General features: G+C 59.0%; 1 protein-coding gene across 10 annotated transcripts in view; it reads left to right on the top strand.

Moving 5' to 3' along the window:
* Positions 1-978: 978 nt before the first annotated feature.
* CACNA1G (calcium voltage-gated channel subunit alpha1 G) overlaps positions 979-15,579 on the top strand; it is a 151,148-nt gene continuing 136,547 nt past the window's right edge. For all 10 annotated transcript variants that reach the window (XM_075770364.1, XM_075770363.1, XM_075770361.1 and 7 more), the window contains exon 1: positions 979-1,694. In XM_075770364.1, coding sequence (XP_075626479.1) covers positions 1,453-1,694 — 242 coding nt within the window. In that variant the 5' untranslated portion in view covers positions 979-1,452. The remainder of the gene's footprint in view (positions 1,695-15,579) is intronic.

Here is a 15,579-nt window from a genome sequence, read left to right as displayed (position 1 = left end):
AGCGGTGCCTGCAGAAAATCCTTTGGCCCTGCCCAAAGAAGGGCTCTGCCTTGCGCCGTGGCCGGGAGCGCCCAGCGTGGCGTGCCCCACGCCGTCCCCGTGTTCCCTCCCGGGGGATGCTTGCGGCACGTCGGGGCCGGCTCCGGGAGTCGCACCGGCAGAGGGAGCTCCGGCCGCGTCCTCCGAGCCGGGGGGACCGGGGGCACCCGCTGCTCCCGGGGGTGGCGGGTCCTCCCCCGCTCGGGGCCCGGCTCCCCTGGGAGCTCCTGGCCGCGATCGTGCCCCCGCCGCGGTCGCGCTCGCCCCGGGGCGACCTGCTCCGGATGGGGTGGCCCCTCGCGGGGGGGGGTGTGGGGGGCACACGGCGGTGACCCACATGTGCCCAGCCCTGCAGCACCGTCTCCGCTCGCAAGCGGTGGGGGGGACACGGCGCGGGGGGAACCCCCCGGGGCCCCGCGAGGAGCGCGGGCAAGGCTCGCCGGGGCCGCTGGAGCAGCAGCGAGGAGCGGAGCCGCGGCGCTCGGGAGGGCGCTACCGGGGCTGCAGTTGGCGTACGCCCCGGTACCGGCTCCTGTTGGCCCCGGCGGGCCGCCCTCGCCTGGGGCTCCTGCCCTCCCGCAAAGGGGCCGGGCGGTCTCCCCCTGCCCCATCCCCCCTCTCACCGGCTTCCCCCTCTCCTGGCTGCTGCAGCGTGTCCCACCGGGGGCCGCCTCTGCCTAACGCAGTGCGGGGCTTTCTCCCCCCCTCCTTCCCTCCAGCGCTCGGCGCTGCAGGTCCCCCAGGGCAGGGGGGTGACCGGGCCCGACCCCCAGCCGGGCAGCGCCGGGCGGGTGCGCCCCGTCCAGCCCCGCCGCCGCGCCTGGGGACCGTGCCCGGACGGACACCCGCGGCAGCCAATGGGAAGGCGCGGAGGGGCCGGGAACGAGCCCCCATTGGCGGCGGGGGGAGGAGGAGCCGGGACTTGAAGTTGGAGTGAGGGATCCAGCTGTGCGGAGCGCTCGGCTCGGCGCGGCCGCCCGCGGGAGCATCCTCCGCCGCCCGTCCCCGGGGCGCCGGGCAGCACCACCCCCGCCCCACCCCCCCCCCCCGCCCCGGGCAGATGTTGGGGCGCGGAGGGGGCAGGCAGAGCCGCTAAGGCGGCCCGCCCCGCGGGTGGGGGCCAGCACCGGGGGCCGCCCCGCCGGCCTCCCTGCCCGCGGCTCGCCCGGCTCGGGCCCCCGGAGGCACGGCGAGGAGGAGCTACGGAGCCCGCAGACGGCAGGGCAGGGCGAGGGGGGCGGCCCGGCCCCGGTGGGGGGCGAGGCAGCGGCTCGCCCGGCCATGCCACCCCGGCGCTGAAGCCGCCCCGCCGCAGCCCCCAGCCCCCCGGCCCCGCCATGGCCGCGCCCCTCTAGGCGCCCCACCGGCTCGCCCCGCGTCGCCCCGGCTCCCCCCGGGGCCGCCGGCCGGAGGATGGACGAGGATGGACCGCGAGCGGCCGAGGAGGAGCCGGAGTCGGGCAGAGCCAAGACTTTCATCCGCCTTAATGACCTGTCCGGGGCCGGGGGCCGCCCGGGGCCGGGGGACAGGGAGGCGGGCAGCGGCGACTCGGAGGCGGAGGCGCTGCCCTACCCGGCGCTGGCCCCCGTCGTCTTCTTCTACCTGAGCCAGGAGAGCCGGCCGCGGAGCTGGTGCCTCCGGCTGGTCTGTAACCCGTATCCTTTGCAGGTGCTCGGCGGCGAGGTAAGCCCCGCGGCCCCCACTCCCCCCCACCCCCCCCCCCCCCCCCCCCCCCCCCGGAGCGGCGGGCAGGGCGGGGGGCACCTCCCGGCTGGAGCCCGCCGGGTGATGGGGAAGGAGCCGGGGTTTGGGAGGACTCAGCACCCGCCGGGGGGGATGGGGGGGGGGAACGCGGGCAATGCTCGCCCCCTGCCCGATGCTCGGTCAGGAAGTTTTTCCGGGCTGTTGCAGGGGGCTCGGCGCTCCCCGCCGGGGTGCGGGGTGGAGGGGGGTGCGGGGCTCCCCTCCCCCGGCCGCCCCGCCGCGATGCCCCGTCTCCCGCGGGCTCTGCCGCGCCGCTCCACCGGGATCCTACCCCCGGGGATCGGCCGGCCTCCCGTGTTCCCGCTCCCCCGGCGTACCGAGGGACTGTAACCCCAGTCCCCTCCTCTTGCAGAACCGTGCTTCCTGCCTGACCCCGTTTCTCGCCCGTTTTAGGCTCCCCGGTCCCTTCCTCGAGGGTTGTAAGGAGGGTGCAGTTGGGGGGAGGCGGTGGTGCTGGAGGGGTTCGTTTGCTGCCCGGCTCCAGGACCCCTAAATAATTCACAGTGTGTGGGGCCGACCGCAGGGCCCGCTCTCTGCAGTCCCCTGGGGATGCTCCTCGCTCGGAGGGGTCTGGGCAAAGCGGGGATCACGGTCCCCGAGGCGTGCATCGGTCAAGGATTGCTGCTCACCAGGTCCTGGGGTGAGCTGTGACCCCGCAAAGGCGTCTGGTTTCCTTCCAAACTCCCTGTCTGCTCCTGCACGGGCTCTGTGTCCGAGCCGCTTTTGTCAAGTTTAAGCTTTCAAAAGAAGGAGGGAGGGGAAAGAAATAGAAAAGACAATAGAAAAATTGCTTTTTGCCACGGTCTTGGTGCCTTTAAAGCCTCCCTTGGAGTTGAGTTGCAACCAGTACACGGTTTGTAGCATCGCAAGTGTTTTACCATCCCTGAACTCTGGTTCCATTTATTATTTGCAGAAACAAAAACCTGAAATGAAATAAAGCGAAGCGATGTGGCTTCCAACAGGGGCTGGTGCACGAGAGGCGGCCGCTGCCCGGCTGAATGGGAAGTTACCGGGTCCGTGCAGCTCTGCCTGCGCAAAAGGCAGGCGAGTACGTATGGGCAGCAAACCCACATCTGGAGTGGGAGAGGCTGTGCGGTAGCGGGGAGGACATGTTACATGGTACAGAGGGCCAGAATATCCTGTGCGAGTCCTCCTCCGCTCCTGGGGTGCGGGAACTGTTAGGAATTACATCTCGGCTGAGGTCGATGTGCCTGGGAAGAGCGGCGAGGGTCTGCCAGAGTTGTGAATATTGTTTTACTTGAGCTTCGGCAATAATTTATCTGATAACCAGGCTGTCGTCTTTTCTAAAATGTCCCCCAGGAGGGGAAAAACAAGATTTCTCTTCCCAGTCATGACTATTCCCAGCAGTTTCCCCCCAAATCTCTTTCACACCAGCTAAGCAGTTCCAAGCTGCATTTATTTAAGCATCTTAGGAAATCTTGCAACTTTGTGAAGCCTTCTGTTTTGGGAAGAAATATTAATGACAGGCTGCAAGTCAGTGTGTTCTTATTGCCTACTATGACTACTATTAATTTAGGATTGCTGATTTAAATGTTTTCAAGTCTCTTTTTTTTTTTTTTTTCCTCCTTCCTAATTGTTTTGAAGCAGGTGTTAACACCTGCATGTCTTTAGTTGTTTTCAGTAAAATCCCCCACCCCAATAATGGCTTGAAAAGCATCTTCTCTGTGGCTGCAAATACAAGCAGATTAACTTTTGTCCTTGGAAAATGAGTTGTATTGTGGGCACCTGCAGGCACCGCTGGGAGCAGGGGACGAGCATTAGGTGCAGCTCTGCAAGCTGGGATTTTCCTTGTCACTAATTTTTCGCTCCTTACCGAGAGAGAAAGGCACTTGCCGGGAGCCCCAGGACCACCGGGATTGTTGCTGCAGGTCTCGGAGTGGTGTGTCTGCATGCTGCTGTTTGTTTTCAGGGTCACTGACCCAGAATTGGGGGAGTTTATTTAAAAACAACACCAAAAAAGTGGTTAAGCTTACAGATGAAAGGAAAGCAGCGGCCAATTTGGCACCCACACTGCGTCCCATCACTCGCTGGGCTGTTCAGCAGAGCGGCATCTTGCTCGTCCCTTTGGCGCTCTCGGTGCCAGAGCTGAGCCCGTTGCTTGTTTATATTTATTAGTTTTATTTTTCTCCTTTAGTGTGGTGGGCCATTAAAGTGCCCCTTCTCAGGCTGTAATCTTCTAGGAATCGTGCCCTGTTGCTAAAACCGTATAATCACGTTCCTGGAAGGTCTTTGTTGCCCCCAGCTGCCCTGGAGAGGAGTGATGGGCTCACGTGGCTGGTGAATCCTGCCCTGGCCCTGGGGCATTTGGGGCTTTCGATGGCTCCTGCTGCTCTCGGGTGGTTTTTGCCTTTCTGCAGGTGAGGCTCCTGCCCGTGCAGAAATCAGATGGCTCATTTGAGCTGTGCCCGTGGAGATGTACGGCTTGCCAAGGCGCGTTTGCGGTGCTCTAATCTGGCCGATAAACTTTGCTGTTGATGGGGTATCAGGAGAGGTGCTGGAGCTGCTCATGCACCCGCGGCTCCCTCGCCCACCCCGGGAAGGGCAGCTCGTGCCCCTGGGGTGCTGCTCTCCGGCCCTCTCTGGGCAGGGACCGTGGTAGCCGAGGCGGGGATGTGGGGTTTGGGGGAGGATGGCGGTTGATGTGCCGAGTGCCCAGCAAGGATGCAAAGTCCCATCCAGGTGGTTTGTCAGGCTTTTCTACGTGTTTCCGTTCAGAGCATCATCTGCCTGGGCCAAGGAGGTTTCTCTCTTGCTGTCTGGAGCAGAGATGGGGGGGACCTGTGCTGCTCTCCTGCTCCCCCTCTCCCTTAGGGCTAGAAAGAGGTCATGAAGTTTGTCCTGATCCAGAAATACTCTGGAGCTTAAAATCTTGAGGTTTTAACCCTAAAACTGTTATCAGCCCTGCCAAGCTGTCCTTCCCCCTCCACTCCATCGTGGTCTTTGAGCGAAAACCTCTCTGGGTGCTGAGAGGACCCTGGTGGGGGGGGTGGGACCAGCCCGGTGTTCCCAGTGGCTCTGGGATGAAAGGCTCTGCCCCGGGGGAGGACCGCCTGGGTCAAAAGGGAAGGAGCAGGGACACGGGTGGGACGTGTTTAATGGTCACGGCGCTGGCCCCACGGGCTCGGGGCTGGGAAGGGCTGCGGGGAAAGGCAGGGTGTCGTGGTGTGTGCACTGGTGGGGCGGCGAGAGGAGAAGCGGGCGTCTCTGGGTGGGGGAGAAAAGAGGAGGGAGGCTGGTTACTTGACTTTCACTTGTAAAATAAAAGCACCATGAAGGCTGGGAGGATGAAAGGCTGTAGCGAGGTCTGTGCCAGGCTGGTCCTCTGATCAGAGACAAGAAATGAGGCGATTTCTTGAGAGTTGTGGAGTGATTGAAGAGCGTGGATGGAGAAAGTGGGGAGGATGCTACTGCTTGGTGTTAAGAGCTCTGAATAGGAAAATAACAGTGTAACTGAAAGGGCCTGTGATCTCTATTGTAGTACTGAAATCTGCCTCTTCCCCCGCACGGTGTCTGCCTGCAGAGCGCTGCTGCCTGGAGAGCAGCACGCCGGCAACGAGGGGGCTGCAAAAAGCTGAAGAAAGGTGCCGTTCTGGGGAGATGCCTCCAAATTGACTGAAATCCCATCTTTTTCTACTGATTCGGAGGTTGAAGGGCAGCTCCGTGAATGCCCTCGCTGGGGAGAGGAGGTTTGAGCGGCGCTGGGAGGAGCGCTCCCATCTCACTTGGCTGCTCTGCTGCACGGTCCCCAGGATTTGGGTTTCAAAAATGACTTTAGGAAAGAAATGTATCTTGCTCCGGTCACGGCAAGCAGCCCTGCCTTCTGCCTTTGCTCTGCAATAAAACCGAGAGGGCTCTTCCAGCAGCCGCCTCGCACGGCTCCGCTCGCTTCCCATTAGCGAGAGGTGGATGATCAAAGGCTCCGTCCCGGGGAGCTGCCGAGTGCCCCCGGTTCTCGCTGGAAGTCGGCAGAGCTTCAGATGGCCGACGGCCTCCAGGAGCGGGCCCGGAGCCCTCGGGGCCTCGTGCCAAGGCATAGCTGAGCTCTGCGCCGGGCTGGCTCGCGGGACGGCTGGAGCCGCTGTGCCGGAGCTCGGCGCACCGTGGAAGGCAGCGCTGGCCCCGCCGAGGGGGCCGGTCAGCCCTCGCCCGCTGCGCTTGCCCCAAGCCCTGTGGGTCTGCGTGCCGGCACTGCTCCGTGTCTGCCTGGCCGGATCCGGCTGCCCTGGAGGGGCACGTCTGCGTGTCCGACTGCACGGGAGCAAGGAATCTCTAGCGTGGTGGGGACGAGAATTGAACCCGCTGGGCTGTGCTGGGGTTTGGGCTCCCCAGCCCCGGGGTGCGTCCCGAAGCACTCCCTGTGGGGATGCCCGCAGTTCGGGCGGTGGGTGAGCAGAACCCCCGTCACCTCAGCGGGTGCTTGGGGTCCTCACCCCCCCCTTGGCTGGGGAGAGCCGGGTGCTGCATACGGTGCTGTTTGAAGGGCTCAGCTGTAGGACACGGTTAAACCCATGATTTTTTGATTATCAAAAGGGTGCGTGTTGAGGGGAGAGCGCACCTAGTGTCCTTTAAACTTTGTTACGTTTGTTCCAACCTCACTTTTGATTTTAACAAAGCAGAAAGCTTTGATTTGAGAGGTTGGACCTGAAATGGATCTTGTTTTGATTTAAAAACCCCACAAAGGAGTCACAATCCGTTTGCTTCACCTGTGTCTGATCCGTCCCAGGGCACCTGAACTTGTTTCTCTCCTGTGACCCATTTCACCAGCCGGCACCTCCTGCCCCTCCCCGGGCAGATGGAAACGCTGCCGCCATGGCTGAGCTCCGTGCCCCTTCCCTGGTTCCTGGGGGGAAACGAGAAACACGACTTTCCCGGCTGATGCCAGGCTTTGGGGGGGGGGGGGAGCTCCTGCAGCCCCTCAGCCCCCCGGCTGGGACGGAGCATCCTGCTGCTCCCGGGGCAGGTGCTGGCGCATCCCTGGGCTCACACCCAGGAGGATCCTGGAGAGAAACAGGACCCATCGCCTTTTACCAAGGGCAGCATGAAGGTGGGGTGGTTATTTCTCGCCTCCTGGGGGGCAAATAACTGCAAAACCTCTTCCCTGCTGTTCACAAACCCTTTGGGAGTGAGCTCGGCAGGAGCTCGGCGGTATTTACCTCCTGGAGGTGGGTGCGGTGGCCAGCATCCCTCTCATTGCTGCTTCCCCAGCAGAGCCGGGAGCTGCTCGGTCCTCATCTAGGTAACGCACCGCGTCTCACCAGCCGTCTCTGGAGCCATCCATCGCCTGGCCGTGCCGGCAGCCGGGCACTTCCTTTGCTCCCTGCGTCTGTGTGTGTGTGTGTGTGGTTTTTAAGGAGATTCTTCTGCGAATTCCCTCTTCCAGGCAGTTGTGTCACATCTGGAAGTTTGTGTAGGAGTTTATCCAAGCGCTGGAGTACAGCGCAGCTTTTTCTCATTTAAAAATCATAGGCTGGCATTTTGAAGCGGCCTGGGGGGGGGGGGGGAGGGAGGGAAGGGGAGAGGGAAGCTGTCTGCCAAAAAGGAGACTGGAGCAGAGGAATCATAATGACTTCCAGAAGTTCTCTTTCTTTCTTCCTTTCTTGCTTTCCCTCCCTCTCTCCCGGCGCGCAGACAAAAGGCTCGGCCTCATGCAGTTCATGGTTATGTCATCCTGGCGCGGGGAGCCCCGGCCGGGAGGGGTGGCCCCGTCCTGCCTGGGGACCCTGCTCTGCTCGGGGACAGCTCTGCTTTGGCTCCTTGTAGGAAATCCGGAACAAGGGCTCCCACGCGGGGCGGCGGGGGCCATCTCTGGAGACCTGCTTTTCGTTTGGGGCCAGGAGCCGAGGCAGGGTGGCTGGGGTGGGGGATCGCAGCCTTTTCCCCAGCCCCAGGGGGGCTCAGACCTCAGACAGGCGGGTGGTAATTCGGGATGGGGCCAGACCACCCCAGCCGCCTCTCACCCACGGGGCCGACGTGTCTCCCGGCCGATCCGTGCAGACCCGCTGCTCTCGACTCGTATTCGGCTTTCGTGCTCTCTCCCCCGTTCAGTAGCGCTGGGTGTTGGAGCCGGTCTGGAAATGCCCAGCATTTTATGATGCATAGAAAATTTTCTGCTTTCTTCTCCCCCCCCCAGACCCCCTGCAGATATTTTGGCGTCATACTGAAAACTGCTTCTTTCCCATTTTTACTTTAAACTCTGTTTCACTTTTTTTTTCCATGCAGAAAAGACCAAGTGTTTGATTGCCCCAAGTTCCCTGCCCGGGTCTCTCTCAGCTCTCCTTTCCTTTTTCTGCTGTTTTGCTTTGGCCAGAGTGAACCTCCCTGATGGCTTTTTCATTTGGATCATGAAATAATTTTCCCTTGGAAGAGGAGCCCCAGGGAGCCTTTGCCCCCGGCAGCTTTGCTGGCCGCTGCGGATGGGGAGGAAGGTCCGGGGGGAGCTGGGGAAGAAGCATCCGGAGTCAGGTTGGGAGGGCTTTGAAGCTTCGCTGTGGTTTGGAGGGGGTTGAATTTCCTAGTTAATTAGGAGGCCTAAGTGTCTCTGGGTTTGTTACGAGGCCAGATAGTGGCTTTCCTTTCCCCGGCGCCTTGGCTCTCTGCTGAGCGACCTAGATGTGAAATATTCCCTTTGGTTGGTGATGCACACGGAGGTTTCCCCCAACCTGGGTTTGTTTGGCTTTGGCTTTCGCCAGCCTTGGCCTCTCACCCAGGAATCTGGCCTGGTGTAAAGAAAAGAGGAAAAAAAAAGAAAAAAAAAAAAAGGAAATTCTCATGGTTTTATATAACGGAGTGAGTAACGAGCAATCGTGCTTTGGGATGCTCTCACATCTGCTTCCTACCAAAGCCCCAGCAAAGAGGCTTCGAGCAGATGGAAAAAGCACATATTTCAGCCTGAATATTTGCTGAGAGAAATTTTCAGGCTCGATCTCCGTGATGACTGCCATGGCACTGGTTCCTGCCTTACGGGAAGTGGGCTGTCGGGGTGCCAGGAGCAACATCGCGTGCCCGAGGTGCGGCACGGCTGGGCAGGTCCCGATGTGAGCCCCAAGCCGGGGCCGTGCACACGTGTGTGGGACTGGGACGTGCCCGTGACTCAACCCCGAGAAGTTCACCGGTTAGTCACAAGTGGATGGAAATTGTCTATTGGTTTGGCTCTGGTGCCTGAAACGTGGTTTTGGTTGGGATTTTTAACGTGTTTCCTAGGCAAAAGGGACTGGCTGTTGTTTGGTGGGGTTTGGTTTGGTGGGTTTTTTTCCCCTCGTGTCCTCCCTGCTTTCTCTCTCCCTCCGCCAGGATGCGAAACCCAGGGGTGAGGTCAGGAGGGGGCTGAAAATGAGAACAAAATGCTAAAGCAGGTGATGGGCGAGAGCTGGGAACTTGGCACAGACAAGCTTATAAAGAAAAGGGGATTTATTTACTGCAATCCATATGCTAGCCCCACACTTACAGGGTTCCTGATGCAAAGCATCCTTATATTTATCTCTAATTTGGATCTCTTCCAAGAGATTTTCCCGGGTGCATCCACCGAACCGGCCTCGAGATGCTCGCTGTCCCCGGGGCTGAAGGCAAACCTGCAGCCGGGGCTGGAGCCGGGCGAGGGATTCACAGGGATTCACGCACCGTGGCAGCCCCACGCCCCGGGGAGGGGGGGGTTGTGCCTTCAGGATTTCCTGCGATTCCTCACTTAATCGGGTCGGGTTTAGCGCTCGCTCCTCCTGCGGCGTTACTGACCGCCTCTGAGATGCTGGTGGCCAGAGCAGCCCCAGGCTGAGCCCTCCCCTGCCCAGATGGCGAACAGGACTTGTTAATGATTTGTTAATTCAATTAGAAAATGCTCGTTAACCCATGGAGAGGCTGAAGCTCCTTTCTGGAGGGCAGGGCTCGCCCCCATGCCTGCAACTCCCTCTGCCAAAACATTTATTTGGTGTTAAGCTGCCAGCCACGCTATGCAAATATAGATGTTAATCATGAATAACGTTCATTTTTAGCTCTGGGTTGAGACTAGACTTGGGAGGAATCTGGCTCTGGGGGGGGTGGGCACACAGGGGGGGCTGGGGCGGCCAAATCCTGCGGGAGGGAGGAAGCGTCTTGGCTCCCGCGAAGCCCTGGGGTCTGCAGGAATAAAATGTTCCTTCTGCTGCGGGTTCAGCGAGGCTTTCAAGTGCATTTGATGGGCTGCGCTTTAACCAGCCTCCTCCGTGTTGGCGTTAGCTGCTAATAGCATGAAATCTGGGTCCGGGCTGGCGGTGCCCCCCGTGCCTGTGTCGGATGCAGAGTATCTTTAATTTGGGAACCATTGTGTCTAGGTAGCCTGGCTGTAGCAATTCTACCTTAACAGGAGAAAACAGAAACCCCGGTAAGAATGATAAATAACGGGGCCCTGATGCTCCATTGAATTAATGCTTATTTGGGCAGACAGGGAGGAGAGGAATTAAATTAATATCTGACTTGTAACTGCTACTGTATGTGGTTATTGACTTATCTTGCTTTGGAGGACCATAAATATGTCTCGGGATATACCCCTGAGACCATAATCTGCTCGGGGTCACAGTGCAGGTCTGTCTCTGATGCTCCTTCAGAGACTCATCCTGACTTCTGGGGTCAAAAATCCAAATTCCTCTGACAAAGGACCTAGCCACATGCGGAGGGGAATGTGTTTGCACTTTACTGTGAGCATACAGCATAAATCTTGAAGGCCTCTGCCTCGCATAAATTGCTTTATTGTTTGTAATCCTCCGGTCGGCTCAGTGCTGGAGGGCGCGGAGCCCGATTTGACTCAGGGGAGAGGCACGGGCAAAGCTCCTCGGCTCCGCAGTTGGGATGGATCACAGCTGGAGCCTTGTACTCTCATCCGTTCCCTTTTTCCCTGTGCCCAGGATTTTGCCCCCCCGAGGTAGCTGTTTGGGGGTTGAGGATGCTTTGGTGAGATAAGCTGGGGGGGTCTCAGTGCACCTCTTGATACCCTAGCCAAGGGGGTGGGGTATCCGTGAGCCCAGGTGGAGGAACGAGATCTTCCCATGCGGACGCTCTGCTCTGGGTGATGCGCTGGATGCGATGCCGACCGCGGGTGAGCCGTGGCACCGCAGCGATGCCGGCCGTGGGGCTGGCACTGGGCATTTCGCGGCTCAGCGTGCCCCGTGCCCGGGTGGGTGGTCTTCTCGGCATCCTGGGGCTGTTGTACCCACACGTATATGGGTGCACGTGGGGTCAGCAGCTTGGGAAGCTCGTGGTTTGGTGATGGTGTGGGCCAGGCTGACCTGTTGTGGTCCCCTCGAGGCTGGAGCTGGGACATCCCCAGTGTGTCCTTCCTCTAGCTAAGGCGGACGTTTCTTTCCCACCCTTGGGCTCTGTTTTGCACGGGGGATAACTCGGTCCCCTTATGGCAGTGCGTGTTGACCCCGTTCTCTGGCACAGCTGCGTTAGCAGAGAAGTCCCTGGGCCAGGCGAGCAGAGCTCCGAGCCCCCACCCCTGCTCCTCCGCTGCCCCTGACCCATTGCTGCGGGCGCTGGTGCGTCCCCTTGCCTGGGTTAGGCCTCGCTGCGGTGAGGGTGTGTGGTAGGATGCTTCCAGCCCATCCCTTGGGATGGAGCACCTCCTGTCCCCTCCTGCAGCCCCTTCCCCGGGCTCTGCCTCTCCCCTCCAGCCCCGGCCACTGATGTGCAGCTCCCAGAGGAGCAATTTCCCCCCCCTCCCCGTGGGCATATCGAAGCCCCTTCCTCAAAAACCTCTCGTGGCAGCAGCACAGGAGAATTCTGTCTCCTATGAGGCTGGAAGACAGCAGAGGAGCCCAAGGCCAGCGCAGGGTACCCGCAGCGAGGGTGGAGATGCTTCTTCCTTCATCTGTGAATGGGCTCTGGCTCCTCCAGCAGTGGATGTTCACATCTCGCAGCTGGGTTTTGGGCTTGGCTTTTTGCTGGGTTTTTCTCTCTTTTCTTGTAGCCCTGTGAAACTGGGCTGTCTCGGCTCCAGGAGCACAGAGAGTTGGGCAAGTGGTGGTCAAATCTGGTGGTTAACTGGGGGACAAAAGGATGCACCAAAAGTGCTTTGCTGTGCCTCCTCCTCACCTCCCCCACATCCCCTCCTTTCTTCTGCCAAATACCTTGATTCTTCCACCTTTTTTTTTTTTTCTTTTTTACTATTGCCTGGGTTTTGCATTGGGGGCAGGATGGAGGTTCGTGTGTGTGTGCGCGCGCGATGAAGCTATTCGAGGAGTTGTGATCTCTGCATTTCATTTTGCAGTTCAGCTGGAAAGATCTCGTTTCCAAATACACCCACACACACAGGCACAGCAAGAGAGAAAGCAGGCGAGGGAGCTGCTCAAGGGGGATGGGGAGGGCTGGGGGCCGGGCAGCGCGGGGTGCTTGGGAGCCTTTCCCTGCTTTTGGTGAATCCTCTTTGGAGCGGTCCATAGCCTTTATCCGGGGACAGGAGATGGTACCCTCTGCCTCAACCCCGTATCTCAAGACTGTGCAGGTGCGTGGCTGCACCCATGGGTGCCTGGCTGCTTTACTTGAGTGCAGAGGGTGCCCCTGAGCCTGGCGGTGGCCCCGAGAGTGGCTGGGGGACTCCAGGGCAGTTGTAGGGTTGCACGCTCTGTGTGTGTGTGTGTACACACGTACCTGCCATGGGCTAAGCAGAGCCCAGGGCATGGCAGCACGGGGCCCAGACCTGCTTTCGCAATGGGAGAAGAGCAAAGGTACGGAAAGGAGTCACAAAGCTCCTCTCCCAGTGACCTTCAAGCCAAAGTCATCTTGTTTCCAAAGATGAGCTGGTGCTGCAGTGGCTCTCGTAGCCTGTAAGTCCCTTCTCCCTCCGGCGCCTTCCTTGCCAGCCGGGTCCTTGTGCTGGTTCTTGGTTTCTGGAGGAGCTGGTGGTGGTGTGGATGCGTCCCCCGGCGCTGGGAGGGATGGGGTTTGTGGAAAGGAAATAAACCTTCATCCTGGTGGGCATCTGGGTGTGCAGCAGCAGGTAAAGGCGAGGGGCTGGCTGAGAAGCCGAGCAGATGGGCACTCAGCGGTGGTGGAAGGTTTTGGAGAGACACCTCAGCGTGCCCGGGCTGCAAGCCAGCAGCAAGCTGTCCCCTGCAGCAGCATGCCAGGGGGCTGGCGGGGACACCTGCCTGAGCCCCCAGCTCTGGGTCCTTCCCCAGCTTCGGGGCTGTGGAGCAGGTCGGGGTGCTGGGGGGGGTGTGTGGGAGCACCCCCTCTTGCAGGGGGTGTCCACGGGCGTCCCTGTCCCCCCAGCTCCCCTCTGGGCCCCGCGGGTGAATGCTGATGGCGCGTGTCTCGGCTTGGTCCCCACACACAGAGTCCTCCTGCCGTCCCTCTGGGGTTGGGGCATGATTTTTTCCATCGCTCCAAAACGACTGAGCTCATACAACAATATGCCCCGGGGCCAGTACCGCTCCTTTTTGAAGTTCCTTGTTTTGGTATTCCTCAAACTTCGTATCCTCAGGCATGAAACACAACACCCCTTGGCACCGGAGGCTTTTCCCCAACCCCGCGGTTTTGGTTATCTCCAGCGTCCTGCTGCCTGGTGAAACCGCTGCCCCATCCCTGGGCCGCCGACGGATGCCATCCCCTCCCAAACTCGCCTCAAATCTTAAAACGGTGGTAAAATAGGATCCTCCAGCCACCTCGGCACGCTGCGGTGTGCCGCCCGGGCGGACGGGGGAAAGGCAGCCACCGAAGCGTGCTCCCGGCAGTGTTTGTCTTAGCCGAGGGCCACGGCCAGAGCCGGACCTCTGCCAAGCAGCGAAAATGCCAGAGCAGTGAGTTTGTCCCGTGGTGTTTGATTTGTGGTTGTGGTGGAAGCGGGGTCAGGAGTAAACGTGGAGGATGCGGCAGAAAAGAGCAATTTCGAGACGGTCACAGAAACATCTTGTGGTGCTAGAAGTTGGGATTTTCTTTTTGTTTTTCCTCCCCTGCTGCCGGCCGTGCTGGCTGCGAGGTGAAGTTTATGAGAGAAATAGCAGCGGTTCCGGGAAATATTTTGCCTAGCTTGTATTGTTGTATTTTATTTTCTTTTTTCTGGCAGCGGATGAAGGAAACGGGAACACAAACAGCTTGGCCGTTGGCTTATTGGTCCAGAAATCAGCCTGGCCAGCGAGCAGCTGCTTTGGTGGGGAGAGAAAATACTCGAAAGCGGACGGGATTTTCATTGCTTTCGCTCCTTTCTCTTTCCGTCCCTGCTCCCGGCCAGCTCTTGGGATGCTGTTAAACGAGGGGGAACACATCTGAAGGCAGACTGCTAGGGCAAGGATGTGCATTGATGCTCCTGGCCTCCTTTGCGTTCTCGCTGATGAAAATCTTAAATTCTTCCATTTTTGACAAGATTTGGGGTTTCTGTGCCGAGCCGGAGAGTCTCTATGGCAACAGCTAAACGCAACTTTTATTCCTAACCCTTTTTTTCTCGCAGAGGGGGAAGAGGACGGGTGCGTGATGCTGGGGCACAGATAACTATTTGAACCCCCCTAACATTTAGGGTAGTGAGCTCTGGGAGAGGGCTGCCACTGGTTTAATTCAAGTAGAGAATTGCTTTGTGCCTATGAAGCCAAGGGGCTGGGACGAGCTCTGCTCCGGCTGGGCCCCTCTCCCCTCTGCCAGCAAAGGTATTTTTTGATTGCGGGAGACAGCGGAGTCGCATCCATCCCCGCATCCATCCCCGCATCCATCCCCGCATCCATCCCACCCCAAGGCCAGGGGTTCCCTGCTCGAGTTTGCCGCGTCCGGAGGAGTTTGGAGCCGTTCTCGGAGCGTGAATGCGGCAGCATTTCAAGACGCAATTAAAACCCTAACCTTTCAGGAAAAGTCTTGCAGCATGTAATAGAAAGGAAGCCAGCTGGGCTAGATTGAAGGTTTGGGGAGTAATTTTTAGAATCCTATACTGTAGGTCTTTCTAGAAAGATACTATACAATTTAATAATGTGTTAGATTCCTATATGTTATATTTAAATCATCCTATAGTATTGTGTAGGAGGAATCTAATTTTCCACTACAGGGTACTATACCTTTCTATAGGTTTTCAGTTGTGGGTTTTTTTCGTCCAATGGAGTTAAATGAAAAAATTATATCCTTCCTAGAAAATCTAACAAAATGATGAGAAAATAATACCTTTATTTAATAAAGCATGTAAGTATTTTCCATGGGGGTTTATACGGCCGTATAAAAACCCACTTTGAGCTTGTTGGGGAAGTGGTTTGTGATCAGATAGAGATGGATTCAGACACGGTCCTGGTCGGGCAGTGCAGGGGCTCTGCAGCGGGGGCTCGGGCCTGTTTAAAAGGGGAAAAATAAAAAAGAAATAAAAATCCAGGACTTTCTTTTCTCTTTGTTTCCCTTCCTGGAATGCAATTAGAGCAAAGACGGAGCGGTGGGTTCAGGGCTGTGAAGTCGCACTTGGGAGCTACAGGGAGTGGGGTGAGGCTCGGGGCCAGATCCTGTACCGGGGTCCCACGGGCTGGGGGCTGGTGCTGGTAGCCCGGGTGGGTGCAGGGGCAGGAGGAGGGAGCAAGGAGCTCTCTGCACCCGGAGAAATGGGCTTGGGAAATAGGCAGGGGCTGTACCGGGCTGTGTGGCTGTCTGCAGCAGGCTGAGGAAGGCGGGAGGAGGAGGGAGGGACTGAAAACGTGGCCACGGAGATGTCAAATTAACCTCTGGGCAGTGGCTGCGCTGGTCCGTAGCGAGTGACTGGGCAGCTCGGTGGTCCTGGGTGGTCCCGCGGGAGCCTGCTCTGCTCGGCACCTTGTTCGGGGTCAG

The sequence above is a fragment of the Balearica regulorum genome, chromosome 18 (genome assembly GCF_011004875.1).
Source record: "Balearica regulorum gibbericeps isolate bBalReg1 chromosome 18, bBalReg1.pri, whole genome shotgun sequence".
In the NCBI taxonomy this organism is placed as follows: Eukaryota; Metazoa; Chordata; class Aves; order Gruiformes; family Gruidae; genus Balearica; species Balearica regulorum.
The sequence above is the reverse complement of the archived record's forward strand: the minus strand, read 5'-3'. Positions and strand labels throughout refer to the sequence as shown.